At 43.9% G+C, this 17,346-nt stretch overlaps 1 protein-coding gene across 1 annotated transcript; it reads right to left on the bottom strand.

The window, feature by feature from the left end:
* Positions 1-380: 380 nt before the first annotated feature.
* On the bottom strand, positions 381-2,821 carry LOC133970000 (tripartite motif-containing protein 16-like). The gene has a single exon (XM_062406776.1). It carries the CDS (start codon positions 2,765-2,767, stop codon positions 1,109-1,111), a length of 1,659 nt encoding a protein of 552 aa, XP_062262760.1. The 5' UTR covers positions 2,768-2,821; the 3' UTR covers positions 381-1,108.
* Positions 2,822-17,346: the final 14,525 nt, after the last annotated feature.

Genomic DNA, 17,346 nt, shown 5'->3' with positions numbered 1-17,346 from the left:
GTAGGTTTTAAGTTGAGCTACATGACAGTCTGGTGATGTATATTGTGGTATATTATTAGTGTAATGCTGCTTATGCTTTAACTCTTACAGTGTGTTTTGTCTATTTTTGCCTGTTATTCATTTATTTATTCAATTTGCTAATTTGAGTTAGTTTTTTAACAAAAATAAATATATAAGTTTAAAATATCCTTCTGTGTTTATTATTTAATGTTATAATTTTTAATTTGCATAAATAATTTGGACGATGGGGGCCCTTTTTTTTGGTTTGAGCACCTGCCCCCCAAAATGTCTGTGCACGTGCCTGAAATACTACATCATGCATTTTCTGTGTTAATTCTCTGTGTCACTCAACTCATAAAGAAGTCATCAGAAGCAGAATCTAGATCTTTGAAAAAACTTTAATTGATAAATCCTTAAAATCTTTGGGGGGGGTGTATATTTCTGATTGCAACTGTACATACATCGTACCATCACAGCTGTAAAAAGTTAGCCTACTGTTTATAAATTAACTTAACATGAACATGGCTTCAGTGTAACAAGTAATCAACATGCTAGGTAACGACAAAGGCGTTCAACAACAACACAAAGTCATAGGTTTACTTTTCAGGCGACAATGTTCCCAACCAGCTGCATCCAGGCTCCAGCTGAGCTCGACTCGCCTCCTCTGGTTTTCAACTTCCTGTAAGTTCCCTGTTATTGATTAACTTCTGCAAAAAAAGTGTCAACATTTCCAAAATTCATGAGCTTAACTCATGGAAAGTTTCCAGAAAGTTTCCAGAAAGTTTCCAGAATGTTCCGCCCCTTTGCAACACTCATCAGGATCAACACAGGTTATAAAACATCACACAACCTGATTTCTACATTGATTTAGAAAACAACAGCAACATCAGTTCTTTCAAACACATTCATGTCAGTGTAATTATAGATTTCTGTCTTTACAAAGTGAGAACTGAATACATGTGATAAAAGAAGGTCAGTGTTTGATTGACAGCTGATCTCTGTGCGGAGCAGAAACGTCACCACGACGAACTTTGATCAACAAACATGGAGACAAGAGAAGTTAAAGATTTACACACAGAATCTAAATCACTGCTTTAATGACTCAAGTCTATTTGAGTTTACAGAACTCAGCTGTGGATCCAGAATAAACATGAACTCCAGCATAGAGAGGCTGAGTGAATGTGGTCTGGACTCTGTGGAGGAGAGTCATGGTGTCAGAGACGCTGTAGAAGGACAGAACACCTGCACTGTGATCCAGGTACACTCCTACTCTGGAGGACACAGGACCTGACACTGGAGTCTTGATGCTGTTGTAATGAAAGTTATATCTGTTTCCATAACAACGTAATGACCAAGATTTATCATTGAATCCAAATCTACATTCACCTGAGTTTCCTGCTCTGCTGATATTCTTGTATGTGACTGCTACACGAACTCCCCCTCCCCCCACCTTCACCTCCACCTCCCAGTAACAACATCCAGTCAGACTCTCTCTACTCAGGACCTGAAGCCAATCAGTGAATCTGTCTGGGTGATCAGAATAAGACTGATCTTTACTCATCCATGTTACTTTTCTGTTTCCCTCAGATAATAACAGCTGTTTGTTCACTGTGTTTGGATCCAGTGTGATTTCCTGTGAATATCTTAAGAAGTCAGCTCTGGTCTCTGGTTCTGGTTGTGGCAGTAAAACATCCACTTGAGACACAATCTGTAAAATCTCTGTCTCTGTCTCACTCAGAATGTCCTGTAGTCGACCTCTGACCTGGGACACAGCTGCTGTCACGTCCTCAAAGTACCTCAGAGGACGGATCCTGAAGCTGGATGAGTGTGTAGATCCACTGAGTGGTGACAATGAGGGGTAGTTGTGTAGAAACTGGTTGTGGTCCTCTGTGTCTGAGAGCTGCTTCAGTTCCTGGTCTTTCCTCTTCAGCTCAGTGATCTCCTGCTCCAGTCTCTCCTGAAGCTCTCTGACTCGACTCACTTCAGTTTCCTGCTGGGATCTGATCTGCTGCTTCACATCAGAGCTTCTTTTCTCCAGCAGACGGATCATCTCAGTGAAGATCTCCTCACTGTCCTCCACTGCTTTATCAGCAGAGCCATTGAGGGCCTTCTCCTCCTGTTGAAGCAGCTTCAGGTCTTTCTCTGTGTCCTGGACTCTCTGCTGGATTGTTTGTCTCCTCAGCCCGAGCTCTCTCTGCCTCTCAGTCCTTTCTGCTGCAGCTGACACTGTGTCGTGGTCTTTATGTTCCTCCACAGAGCAGAGATAACAGATACACTGCTGATCAGTGCGGCAGAACATCTTCATCACCTCGTCGTGACGAGAGCAGATGTTCTCCTGGAGCTTCTCCGAGGGCTCCACCAGCTTGTGCTTCTTAAATGGAGCTGCCTGAAGATGAGGCTGGAGGTGTTTTTCACAATAAGAGGCCAAACAATTCAAACAGGACTTGAGAGCTTTCAGTTTTCTCCCAGTGCAGAAATCACAGGCCACATCTTCAGGTCCAGCATAGCAGTGATCAGCAGGAGCAGCTTGGAGTCCAGTCTTCTTCAGCTCCTCCACTAAATCAGCTAACATGGTGTTTTTCTCCAGGACAGGCCTCGGTGTGAAGGTCTGTCTACACTGAGGACAGCTGTAGCTTCCTCTCTCCTCCCCTTTGTCCCAGTGGGTGTTAATACAGCTCTTACAGAAGCTGTGTCCACAGACAGTAGTCACCGGATCCTTCAGTAGATCCAGACAGATCGGACAGGAGAGAATTTCCTGCTGCGCCATTTCAGCTGCTGCCAGAGACTGAAGAACAGATTCACTTCCTCTGAACAGAACCAGATCTCTGCTCCTCCCTCTCTCGTTCACTCCCTGCAGTGACTCAGCGCCCACAGTTCCCAGCTTGTTGTTCACTGGTTCTTACACTGACACACCTGTGAAGGGAGGAGACACAGACATGTCCTGACTGGGAGGAGCTGGTTGTGTTTGAGGAAGAAGTTGTTGGTGTTTCAGGTTTTACTGCATTTCACAGCAGCCTGTTGTCACCTGGTGTTAAGAGGAGATTCAGTGAGAGGCAGAGTGTGTTCTACGAAGAATGAAAAACTAACAAAGGAGAATAAAGGTTAAGTTCAGGTTAAGGTCGTCTTTACTGTCCCTGAGGGGCCAGTTGGTTTGTAAACAGTTGTCACACACAACCCATACACATCATAACAAAACATACATACACAAAAAGATCACAAAGAATCCATTAGTCCTTTGTTAAAATACTAAAACATATTAAAATGCGTGTGTGACTCTTTTCTTTCTGAGGGTTCAGATTTGACCTGTTTTATGCTCTTATTTTGAGTGTTTGTGTATTTTTTGTTGTATGTTCAACACACAATGGAAGGATGGACATGTGCACCCATGAATCAGTCGGATTATTTTCTCATCCTCGGAACTTTAAGTCGCCAAATGATCAAACATCCATTAAGGAGAATGTTTAAAGATCCATTCCCGCGCTCTGCTGAGAAAGCGCCGCTGTAACATGTTCGACATGTTAAACATCCCATAAAACCACTGCCCTTTGTACTGGGACCTGATTGGTTGACATTTGCGGTGAGCAGTAAAGTTGTGTAACAGGATGTAAAGGAAACTCAATGACGGAGGAACGAGGGCGGCAGGAAACAACCTCGTGGTTCTGCAGGTGAAAGCAGATCCGCTCTGACATTCTGAGCAATGATCAAATATAACGAGAGGAAAGAGGTCAATGCTGCTGCAGTAAAGAATATATATATAAATATTATATACATAATATGAAATATTACATACATGTTTGGATTAGTGACAATAAGCAATGCAGCCTTTACAGCAGCGTTTTAAAAGTGTTTTCAGTTTATTAATACCTCCTTCTGTGTCTCTGGTTTCCCCACTCCCTGTGTTCTGTTTCCTGTTTTATTTTGTAGGCCCTGCTCTACCGTGTTGGTTTTCTTCACTTCCTGTCTTTGTGATTGTCTGCACCAGTCCTCATGTGTCCCACCTGTGTCCAATAGCCCCTCCCTTCCCTGTGTTGTTGTGTTGTCCTTATCTCCTGTGCTTGTCTTAATGCCTGTCCTTATTCTTCGTCTCCCCTGCTTATTCTCATCTTCTCATAAGCTTCTTTTTCATCTCTCATGGTCAAGATGGTGAAAAGGTCTAACAAACTTATGAACTGCCTAAAAGGGCTTGAAATTCAAAAAGACGGACACTCGTAGGTGCTTTGTGTAGAGTTGTTTAATAATGACGTTGGCTTGGGATGAGGACGATTAACACAACACACAGGATATTTTCTGGTTTCCCTCTATCGTCAAGGTCCTTGCCTAAATCTTTTGATTCTGGGCCTTGAAAAGTTGTAAATCCCTTGTTTCAAATACTTTCAGGTAGATTATGTTAATTATGTCCTGGTTGTCGGTTTTAAAATGTCTCTAGAAAACCGTTTTATTTTCATTTCTGGAGCGTCACTGCAGCCGGGGAGTGATTGAGACGATCTGGCTCCGCTGTTGACAGCTGTCGTGTCTGTCATCTTTATTTACAGGCCGGGCTCCAGAACCTAGAGGCGACAGGACGCCAGTGCACTGGAGAGATGTCTTCTAACAATGCTGCCGTGCTTCACGGTGGGTTTTCATTTTAAAAAGGAGTTCTTCTCAGGATCATAACTGCTGCATGACACCATGGGCAACATCAAAGGGGAGAAACGAAGAAGAAGATGAAAAATCCTTCGAACTCAGAAAAGGTGAATGAGAAAACGTCTCCTCCTCCGAAGCACTTTGACCGTCCAGGGTCTCCTGTGGATTTAAGTTTCCCCCGGTGGACGGTTCGAGTCTGTACCTGCAGGCACCACAACCTACACACAAAGATGAATCAACACAAAATAATTATTCATAAAAGCAAAAACAGTCAACGTAAGACTCCATAGAGGTGTGTGTCTCTCTGTGTGTGTGTGTGTGTGTGTGTGTGTGTCTGTGTGCGTGTGTGTGTGTGTTTGTGTGTGTGTGTGTTTGTGTGGGTGTGTGTGTGTGTGTGTGTGTGTGTGTGTGTTTGTGTCTGTGTGCGTGCAAGGTGCAACTGAAAAGGCAGTGAAATCCTTGTTCCTAAATCCCCCCCGGGAGGATTTGAACAATTCTCACAAATCCAATCTGTTATGAGATTTTCACACACACACACACAAACATGTGGGGCAGCTCCTGCCAGGCGGGGGGGCTGCCGTCCCCCGGGGCGAGGAAGAAAAGGTTCGCCTCCCGTCGGGCGGCCCGACAGCTGTAGCGGTTGACCTTCGGGCGTTGATCAAAGAGGCGAGCTCTGTCTGGTGTTAATATCAGAGGATGAACATTCAGCTCCCGCGCTGCTCTTTTATTTCCGCTGCCAAACAGACGGCAGGGGGGACACATCAGGCGGGGGGGACACATCAGGCGGGGGTGACACATCAGGCGGGGGGGACAAACAGGCTCTGATTGGGATTCACAGACGCTTGTGTAGATGAGTGAAGCAGCCGGATGCTGACGGACAGTGAGGAGAAGACAGGTTACGTCATATCTCTCGTTCCTCTTCAAGGACAAAACCAGTTTATTTTAATAACCCAATATCCTCATGAACAACCCTCCATGTTTCCCCACCAAATAATAAATTGACTCTATTATTTTCTTTCCAGGAAGGACAATCCACTTGCAGAAGGTTTCGTCAGAGTCATGTGGGAGCACCGAGCGGTGTGCAGACAGGTAACCAGCCGGGCTGGGTGATAACACACAGTCAGGGAACACACACGTTTCAAAAATGTGTCATTCAACACAGATGCATTGTCAAATTCTGTCCTCCCATATTTTAAAAGAAGCAATTTTGAGTTATGGAATGATCCAGTTGCTGACAACTGCTGCAGATTATTAGAGGTAAAAGAACAACTTTTATTAAAATTGACCACAGGTATAATTCCACACTGCACCTCCTCAGGACACAAACACACAAGCCAGTGTGAGGCCGATACCGTGAACGCTTTTACTTACAGACCTGGAGTCAGTGGTGAGTTGGTTTAAATGCTATGACGTCAAGTTCCTAAGTTGATGTTGAACTCACAATGTGACGTGTGTCATTATGACAATCAACATTATGCATTAACACACTTCATGCACGCGAGTCGTGTGAGTCGAGATTTGAACGGATCGTTAAAAATTGTCTTTGAACCAGATTATGAATTTTCATCATCAGTGCAGAGTTACGTTGATTTCTCCTCCTGCAGCCTCCTCCAGAATTCCCCAGATCCTCCGGCTGATACTGGGATGACATCTGTTGTTAAAGGAGTTGGATCCACGTGGAGTGAAGAGTGTGTGTCTGTGTTACACACGCGACGTTAGAGCAAGAAGCTCTCAGACTCCACAGAGACGGATTGAACTGGACAACACTTCTCCTCCAACACCAGCTCAACACAAACAATCGATGGATGAGGAACAATTCACAGCATGTGCACATGTTCGGAAACACACACACACACCCACACACACACACTCACGCACACACACACACACACACACACACACACACACACAAACTCACACACACACACACACTCACACACACACATATTCGGGCTGTTTCCCTTCAGTCAGATTAAAACTTAGCCGACCACAGTGTCTGCTCCCTCCACTCGATCAATACTCAGATCGATCACGTGAGAGGAAACAGAAGCAGCGGTGGTCGTTCCGGTTCTTTCCCATTCACAGCTGCTGGTACTGGTTAGGTGATCCTCACTGGGAAACGATTCGCCACTGGGAGTTTTCAGTTTTTTTTCAAGGATGCAATAAATGATCAAACGCCCTGAAAAGAAAAGTCTCCCAATCTAAATGACCAGGATCCGTCAGAGCAGCCTGTATCATCCTGGTGACAGTAACAAAGCCATGGAGCGTCCCACTGGTTACTCTAATGCACACCTTGCAGAGTGGGACCAGTTTGGTTGGAGTTCTGCACCAAAAACTATTCCTGGGAAAGATTGTGGTTTTAAAAAATAACTTACATGAGGTTAGCAGATCTTTGTCATCATTGTTACAACAATAAGAGCAAAGTTTTCAGATTTCCTCGGCTTCCACTAGTTCACCGAACTTCCTCATCTGCTCCCATCTTAAAAACTAAATCTGCTAAAGATCAACTCAAGATAAATTCAACTATGCTTAACTTAACTGCAAACCACTGGAGCGGGAAAAACCACACAACTTCCTCTCTGCAGTGACAGTTTGAGTGAAGTACGTGTTATATTGATTATTAAAGGAGAAATATTGAAAACACATCACCTTCCTCAGACTGTCCTTTGCTGCAGCTCCTCTTTTCAGCCTCTGTCTCAAACACTTGGTTTTAGCTCCTGTCGCTTTAAGACCACTCTGTAGTGTTGTGAAGTTGTAATTGACACAATGTGATCGACAACTATGAAGGCTCCACCCTGTGCGTAGGCCACGATGAAGCTTCAACGCAGAAGCATCAATCAACCTTTAATCGTTCTAATCGTGTAATTTGAATGTAACTCTGCCCAACTTTGAGCAAAGTGAGTTTCTAACCGGCCACAATGAAATTTAACTCTTTTCTTTCAGCTGCAACAGCAACTTTTCACCAACAGCCCCCCCCCCCCCCCCCCCCCAGAGGAAGGTTCTAGCTGTGTTTAAACAGACCTGGTTTGTGACTTCTCTCCCCTGAAGTCAAGTTGATCTTTTTACACAAACTTCTGTGTCTCTGCGTCTGAATTTAACAGTTTTCATGAATGAAACAATTAACACGTGTTCCGTGTTCCCAGCGTGGGAGGAACTGCAGCCTGCGGGTTCTGCTGCCTCCTGCTGAGCTGCGTGTTCCTTCCACTTCCAGCTCCAGATGTAAGGATCTCACGATTAACAGGAAGTCATGCACACTGACACTTTGCTTATTTACTTTGTGAAGTCAACATCAAAATCCACCTTTAAAGCTGTGGGAGTTTGCACAGGCAGCAAAACGATGTTTCCAGCAGCAGCTTTAATCCGATGGGACACCGGCTCCTCGTTATCGGCACATGAACGCAGCTCACGTGTGCGTTTCAACACGTATGTGGAAGCGTTTGATGATGAGCTGGATCTTCTGGATCCAAGACAGATTCTCTCCTCGGGATAAATTTCATTTAAAACTTAAAAGTACCATTCCTGTCAATCACAGCCTCTGTGTCTTTATATTTCTACCAGTTATAATAAACCTGCACTCAGCGAAATAAGAGATCACACACAACCAGACGGAGCAAAAAGATACAAGACTAATGATAAACTGGGAAAGTTTGTATAAACACGATGAAGCATACGTGTGAAATGTACAGAAGAAATATGGGTGATCTGATTGGCCGAATACTCAAAGCTAACAAACGCTGCCTTTAAGCACCAAAACAGATTCTGCTGCAAACAGTGCAAAGATAAACAATACAGCAAAGGATAAATGTTAGAGATGTGTTATTATGAGAAGTGTAAAAAATGTTTTATTATGAAACTAACCCTTATTATTGTTTCATAAAATCAGAATTTCCACATAAAATCTGAAATTCCCCTCGTTTGTGTATGCAGACAAAAAAAAAGAGAAATTAAACTCCTTAAAAATTCAGATGATGGAGACCCTTACCAGAATAACACCAGGAGCTGCAGGAAGTCATGTAGCACTTATTCAAATTCAATAATCCCTCTGTGTCTTCATCACTGAAGCTCCGGATTAGATCTGATGTCACTTCTTCCAGTTTCACATTAATTTGAGTTTCCACTTCCAGAGCTCGTCCCTTATTATCTGAGCCTCTGAGCCCCCCCCCCCCCTGGCTCCATTAGTATGTGGGGACCGTCCAGCTCCTCATCCTCACGTCATTAGCAGACATGATGTGTAATTTCCTCTGCTGTGAGACCATGTGTGGGTCTGCAGTCCACTCACATGTGTGTGTGTGTGTGTGTGTGTGTGCGACTCGCTCTGTATATGAGCAGCTGCCTCGGATCCATCACAGCCCGTCTGCAGATTACAGAGCCGAGTTATTACTGCGGCCAAATTTCTTTCATGTCACTCACCATTACAAGGAAATGTGTCGTCGGCGAGTAATTCCACGAGCGCAAATGAAATTCAGAAATGTGTTATGTATTAGTGCTGAGGCAGCGAGAGAGAGAGAGAGAGAGAGAGAGAGAGAGAGAGGGAGAGAGAGAACATGGGGATTTATATTATTTATTTATGTTTAATAAAAACATGCATCGTTTTAACTCCTTAAACAAACCTCATCACTTCTTTAGAACAACAGAAAAGGAGTTCCAGGCAGTGGAAGGTTTTTCTCGTTGCAGTTTAACTTCACTCTGTGTTTCCCTGTGTCCGAGTCATCCTCTGATCAAACCTCATTTGGTTCTTCACATCAGAACTGTAGGATTAAGCTTCTTCTTGTCCATAGTGAAGAAGAAACGAGTCTGACCTGAATCTCTTCTTCTCTCTCTTGGTTCTCACACTCTGAACCTGATTTCCAGTTGGTCCCTCGAGGTCTCACCACTGCCCTGACGCTTCAGTGTCATCCCCTCCTCCTGAGTCACTGTGGATAAACACGTCTGTTAGATGGTAATGAAACGGCTGATTCATAATCTCTCCGGCAGATGAACTCACTCACAGATGAAACGCTGGCTCATGTTCTCATTCCTCCACACAAATCGCTTCATCTCTCATTTCTCCTCATCCTGACTGAGCTCCACCTCCTGTCGAGTCTTCAGATCATCTGGTTGTGGTGGATAATCATGAAGAAGCTGGGAGCTCCTGTTTGTTTACACTGTCCAGGTCCAGACTTTACCCACAGGTCATTGCTGAATGTTCCACCAGCACACATATTGATTAAAAGCTGTTCAGGTAAAAATGTTTGGACTGAAAAACTTCTCTCATGTTTTAACGATTTCAAGCATTTGGACCGAAACCATCCAGAGTTTCCTCAAACTGTGTTTCCATTGATTTCATGTCTCGTCTGCAGGCGTCTTACTTTCCAAAGACATCAGCAGAACTTCGACAGTAAACCTGATCTTACACTGATGCACCTGTGTTTAGTTATTTAGGACACGCTGTGAACATCCTGCTCTTGACTGACAGCCCTGCTCCTTCTGTTGCTTAATGGAGAAGTGAGTTAAACATAAATCACAGTTACGAGTCCACAGAGTTTAGTGACATCATGAAAATAGCATCAGTAGAACACCCGCGTGGGAGGGAAGAAGGTTTCATCTCACCAACACTGAGAAATGTGCTCGTAACTTTGTTTACTCCGTTTGTGTTGACACGGATCATTTAATGCAACAAGAAAGAGTTTTTCATGAATTTAGATTTTGAAGCTTTTTGAGTTTCACTGAATTCTGCCACTGACGAAACTTTGAGCTTTGTTCAGAATCTGTTTCCTTCATTTTACATCAGATCCACAAAAACTAGGAATTCCCACAAACTCTCAAATTGGTGGATCCTGGAATTTCTTTTCACTTCCTTTATTATCAATGGATATTTAAGAATTTAAAGTATTCGGTCCAACTTGTGAAATTCCTGTGTATCAGCAGCAATTGACCAGGAACAGAAAACATGTGAAAATATAAGAAAAAGCTCAACAGAACTATGCTAACGTGTCCGATTCGGATTCAGAGCTGCACTTTCCAGGTGTGAGAATTCAAGCTGCGGTGGGCGGTGGTGTGTTCCGTGTTCAGATTCTCACAACCAATGAACGGCTCCGGTGGAAGCCGACCTTTGCAGCGCGTGCAGATGGAAGTGTTGATTCTCTGCTCCCTGAGGGACCGGCACTGGTTAAACACAGCCGGGTTCACGCTGGTATAAAGGCTCAGGTTAGCTTTGATGGCACATCTCATTCCTGCAGCAGTCAGCACTTTGAGAAGAGCCGCGGGGTAAATGAGTTGTGGCACGTGTTGCCCCCCCCCCCCCCCGGAGCCTGAGAAGGAACAACCGGAGCCTCCGTGGTGAGATGAATAAACTTCAGAGTCATAACCTCATTTTGTCTTTGCTTTCAGCGAACACAGAGGAGATCAATTAAAACAAAGTATGTTGCAAAGCGGAGAGCCACTGTGGGCGTGAGAGACACGAGGTGAAATGCATTCTGGGACAAGTTGCTCGGTATGAACTGTTAGAGGAATTGTATATAAAGTTATCATGTTTTGAATGTACTGCTGATGCAAAGTGTGTCAGTCTGACACAGAGGTGCAGTCCAGCGCCTCTTAGTGCAACAACATGCCTTGCAAAAAACCACAAACAGACTGGCTGCCTAGGTATCTGCTGAAACAGGAAACGTGCCCGGAAAGATGTGATGATCAAGATGTTTCTCTTTTGTGTGCAAATGTAACCCCACCTATACCTTGTAACTGAGCTTTTGAATAAATACACTGTCTACGGGAAGTACCGTCGAAGTTGGCTGCGACCTACTCAAAGGTGCGGACTTCCCTTGCAAGTAAAAACCAAGTACTTGTGTATGTGTGGTGTTTGATTCTGAGTTCTCTCAGCATTGTTACATGTCTGGGTGAAATTCCCTCGACATGAACACACAGACACAAGACCAGGCAGCGACTCTGAGGGTCTGGAGGAACCCAGGAGGAGTCAGTGGAAGATCAGAGGGTTAGAAAACATCTGTTTTATTTTTCACATTTTTAGAAAAGACCACGATTTAAGTCCCCGGACGGTTTGTGACCATCTTTTGTCCAACGCCATCTTGATTTTTTAAAATAGAAGCAACCATAGTTGGAGGAGAAGGTTTTACAAAGATCACAACCACACAGACTCACCAGATGAAACTAAATCAGGGCTCCTGATCATGTTTATGACCTTTTAAGGACTTGAGTTCAGGTCTTACACTGTTTATGGAGCTGCAGTTAACACAGCCGAGGATCATCTGACACTTTGTCGTGTTAGTTGTCTTTTCCATCGGTTTGTCTGCAGCACATCTTCCAGTTTATTCACTCAGTGTCCGAGCTGTGACGTATTGTGGGACGTTGTCCAGCGGGGGGGCCGTGGACATGTAGTTTGACGGGCAGCCGCTCGATATTTTCTCTGCACCAGCAAGAAAAATAATATTTATTTTGCTGCCTCTTCTTTCCTAACGACAGCTACAAGATTTATGGACAGGCACGTCTGGGACACTCAGCGGGCGTGGACGGACTTCCTGCCCGGGACACGGTCCTGTCTCATGGAACAATGAGGCTGTTCCTCGCAGCGGTCAGCAGAGACAGGAACTCACAGATGGTGTGGTGAGCAGGAGATGATTACTTGAGCTGTGTTTCTGACTGTCCTGCTGTGTAATGTTGAATCACATTCGTATTCAGCAGAATGAGTGAAACTGTCTGATAACAGACCCAGGGTCAGTTCAGCCCTAAACCCTGAGCTGCAGTTTGACCTGAGACTGGAGATCGACCCCAGGTCTTTAAATGAACCGGTCATACATACAGTCCTGTGTGTGTGTGTGTGTGTGTGTGTGTGTGTGTGTGTGTGTGTGTGTCAGATTCACTTCATTATTGACTAAATGAGGCTGTTTACATCAGTCTGGATCCATATACTGTACATGAACGACCACTTGTACCCCGAGGATAACTGAAAGCATCCACTGAGCATGTGTGTGTGTCTCTGTGTTTGTGTGTGTGTGTGTGTGTGTGTCAGTGTGTGTTTGTGTGTGTCAGACTCACTTCATTATTAACTAAATGAGGTTGTTTACATCAGTCTGGATCCATATACTGTACATGTACGACCACTTGTACCCCGAGGATAACTGAAAGCATCCACTGAGCATGTGTGTGTGTCTCTGTGTTTGTGTGTGTGTGTGTGTGTGTCAGTGTGTGTGTGTGTCTCTGTGTGTTTCTGTGTGTGTGTGTGTGTTGAAAGGGCAGCTCGAGGTTGAGCGAGCTCGGTAACAAAGGCGTTGGCGCGCGGCTCGGTGCATTCAGCGGGCTGCATGTGATGAATGGGGTCTACCAGGCCGGAAGACAAGGGCTGCAGCCGGTGACATGAGATGCGGAACATGGATTTATCAACAGCAACAGAAAAATCAATTAAACTCCACTTCTGTGTGAGAGTGTGTGTGTCTGTGTGTGTGAGAGTGTGTGTGTCTGTGTGTGTGTGTGTGTGTTTGTGTGTGTGTGTGTGTGTGTGTGTGTGTGTGTGGCTGACAGAGACAGAGAGTAAAGATCTGCAGTTAAAGGAATCCTAAAAGTCACCTCAACCCAGACTCTTCATCCACCACCGAATCCCAAAGTCTCCGATCACAACAAGCGAACCTGCAGGAGCTGCATGCTCATTTGCATATTCGTATATGAATGTGTGTTGGCAGATGTGTGTGTGGGGGGGGGGGGGGCGGGGGGGATGCACAGAACAGTCCAGATAAACTGATCAGGTGATATTGATCCAGTCTAAGGAAATACTAAATCATATCTAATAAAATAACAGTGACCCCTTCTGAGGTTCTCTGACCAGAACCAGCAGGAACCCTGGTTCTGAAAACACACATGATACAAACTAGAGAGTATAGTTTTTAAATAAAACCATTCTCATGTAACAGCTGGTAACAACTGCTGAGGATGTTATTTCAGAGAGTTTCTTCTCCGCATCCTGACGGTGTGGAGTTATGAGCGATGATTTGGGGTAATGAGGTCGGGAGGAGGCGGCGGCGTGCTGCGGGGGGGTAGCAGCCCTCAGCGAGCCTGCTGGGGAAGCTTCACCTCGGGGCTCATTACTGAACTGTCGGGTGGAGGAGACGGAGCTCATCATGTGTCCCGACTTTGTCTTGTAGCTGTTACTGAAACCAAATGAGAGTCGTCTGCAGCTCTGAGATCTGCCACTCCTCCCTGCGCCGTCAGCACTTTAAAACAACACTGATGACAGAGCCCCCCCCCTCCCCCCAGCGGCCTGGTGGGTAATACTGTCAATTAAGAAAATCCTGTTATTATACCTTTTATTATTTGACATGCATTAGTGATATATGAGCCGTTAACTGTGGCTTTTCTCACGGACCTGCTTTTGTTTGATGCTAATTAGCACCACGCTAGTAATTCACTGCGTATAATGAGTTTGTTGAGTGCTGTAAAGTGCATCTTATGCATATGAGCAGTAAAATGAACCTGCAGCCACAGTAAATATAGATTATGATTCTCAGCTCGAGTGGATTCCTGCTCAGTGGACTTCATTTCACTGCAGCTGCACCTCACCGGCTCCTCGGGGGAAACTCGTCCTGCAGAAGTTGGACATTCAACACGAAAAAGCAGCAAAAATCAAAATCATACAAATTCAAATACAAATACAAAACCTTTGTAGCTTCCTGTTGATGATCTCTGGCTTGAGCTTAAGCAACAAGTCGTCCAACCTAAATGAATATATGAATATTTTAAGAAGGGATTTAAAAGTAGTAACAGATAAAACCTTTGATTTCATTGATTTGATGATAAACTTCATTTAAGAAAGATAAGATGAGGTTGAGTTGATTTGTTCAGTAAAACTCGATATTAATTCAAATGCCTGTTTTCTTTACAGAAATGTTTTATCAGAATCTGGGTTGTGTTTTACATGAATATATTTATTTTACTTGAGTCCTATTAGGTAACATTCCTCTGATGCTGAGTCAGGGTTGATCTCTGTATTCGCATCTTTTCAACCGTAAGTACTTCCTGTTGTTTAGTTTTATATTCATGTGTTCATGAGTCATTTTCCCGGAAAAAACGCAGTTTTGGAAAAATGCAAATCCTCCATTACTTATGCGCCCGGCAGCCGCAGCACCAGCCTCTGTTTCCCTCGGCCTCGGCTTTGTGGGTGGCTGGAATTCAAATCCCCTTTGTGTCCCCTCTGTTTGTCCCTGCTGGGCTTCCGTCTACAAAGAGAAACATGGCTTCAGGGCATCAGGCAGCTCTGACGGCTTAATAATTCATGGCTTGTCATTGTGAATCACTGCACACTCCCCCACTGCAATCATGGAGATCATTTGCTCAGCAAACCGTCTCAACGCGTCTGCCATTTGTCACAACAATAATTAAACGCTTCACATTGATCCGGCCACCTGTGGCTGATACAGCTGACCTGGAATCAGATGGAAACACACAGGTGGCAGTGAGCGGCTGACGTGTTGTGGGCTCTAAACAGGAAGCTGCGCTCAGACGGGTTTGAATCAGTTTCATATCCTCGTGGAAAAACATAAATTATTAATGAACAGTTGTTTACATGTTAACTCCTGTATGAAAAATGAAGTGATGGTGATGGACGTGATCTCTGAAAGATGACAAGCGTTGGCGATTCCCATCATGTCACTTGATGACCCATTTCTGCAAAGCAACCAATCAGAAACCTCCATGAGAGTACGCAGCAGAATGAAGATAGAACTGTAAACTGCACGAGACAGTTCTCCAACGTAAAAAAAGACCTTGCATCGCTTCTGCAAATGACTAAAATGATTTTAATATTGAAATGACAAAGCCCTCAAGCTGCTGTAAATGTTTCTGAGTTCTGTGCTGTAATAAAAAGGTTGAAAAACATGAGGTCAGTTTAAATTTGCTCCAGTTTAAAAATGGTCGCAGGTCCAGAGAAGCTCAGAGGAAAGAACTAAACGAGGAAATAACTGGAAGACTTCTGATTGATGTACAGGAATTACAGTTAATGACTTTTATAAAACTAAAACCCGAGCTGATTATTTTTCTAGTTGTAAATATTAGTTATTGGTGTTTGCAGAGTGGAGGAGAGATTTCCCACACAGCCATAAAAGTTATGACAAAAAGGAGAGAGTCGTCTGCAAAGAAAGAAGTCAAAGTGGTTTCTTAGTTATCAATCTTCTGTTATCAAGTAGTTATTATTAGTATCATCATAACCTCCTACACCTGCTAAACCTGAACCAAGTAGTAACACACAAGTTTTATTCTCGATCACTGGACCAACAATGTTGTAATAACATAATAACTAGTCATTTAGCAACTCTACAGTTAGGGTTCACAAAGTGTTTGACAGACAGAGTATTATAATAATAAATCAAAGAAGAGGAATCAGCATCATATAAAAGCAGTAAATGCAAACAATAATAATAGTAATGTTACAAATCTTTGTTTTTGTCTCATTTTGTTCTGTTGTTTTATTCCATTTATTGGGCAAAGCATCTTGTGACCCTGTTGAGACAATTGCTTGAGAAATGAAGTTTTAGTATTAATAATTTTTCATGCTAAATAAATAAAGCTTGATTTCCCTCAGCCTTTAAAAGACTGATGACACGCAGGGATTTCTTCTTTGATGCATAATTTATTGTTTTCTGTCACCAAGGGGATATGAAGAGTGTTGTTAAACGCACAATGTGTGTGTGTTTGTGTGTGAGTGTGGGCCTGTCACTAGTCACTGTCAATCACCCAGCACCTGTATCCGGACCAAAGAGGAACCAAACGATTGGTTCTGGTCTCTGCAGGTTTCCTTCCTGTTGTAGTATCCCCCCCCCCCCCCCACACACACACACACATACACACATACACACATACACTTGAATATATGCATGACCCCAAATCCCAGAGCTTTCTCAGTGAGCAAGAAGGATAACACACAAAAAGACCCTGATGATTCAGGTTTTAGTCCCGAAAACACAACACAGGGATTTGTGGGTCAAATGAACCAGATGCTGACGGCCACTAATGAACAAACTGATCTGAGGCCTGGACTGATGCACGAGTCCAGTTTGTTCTTTATGTGTTTGCCAGCTGATGCCGACTTGAGAGAAGAGGCCAATTACAGCAACGAGCCCAGACACTGGATAATGATGATTGTGCTGGAGACCAAGAAAACTGGGCTGTCAGCTGACCGCTCCTCTGAGCTGTGATTGGCTGACGTCGTCTTTCTAAGAATAAACAGGATCATCGTCATCACGAATAATATCAGCTGATCTGCAGATATAGAAAGATGAAAAGAGTCGATGCCACAAAGATCAACATGACGACCTGGAGACATGAAGCTGAATAAGTTACGACACCAGATTTGATAGAAAATTACAATAAATGCAAAAAAAAGCGAATATATCTTTCATGTATTTACTAAAAGCCTCTGCTGATGGTTCTATAAAGACTTGTCAACAAACAAACCTGTGTTTGCTTTTCAGGAACACACTTCACTTCCATCCTTTTGAGATTTACTCATTTCCCCCCTCAACCATATTTTCCAGCTTCTTTCAGAATAAACTTCCTCCCCTGTTATTCTTGAATCCGGTTCTTTGGCTCCTGACGCTGGAGGAAGTCGAGCGCTCAGTCGGTGCGATCGAGGAGAAGCTGCCAGTTCTCCATTAATTTCAAGGCAGGGTGTGAGAGCTGGCTGAGGAAGAGACCATCAACACATTCTGTTAAAAGAACCACTGACATGCACACACACACACACGT

Source organism: Platichthys flesus, chromosome 15 (genome assembly GCF_949316205.1).
Source record: "Platichthys flesus chromosome 15, fPlaFle2.1, whole genome shotgun sequence".
Taxonomy (NCBI): domain Eukaryota; kingdom Metazoa; phylum Chordata; class Actinopteri; order Pleuronectiformes; family Pleuronectidae; genus Platichthys; species Platichthys flesus.
This window is presented reverse-complemented; position numbering and strand designations above follow the sequence as displayed.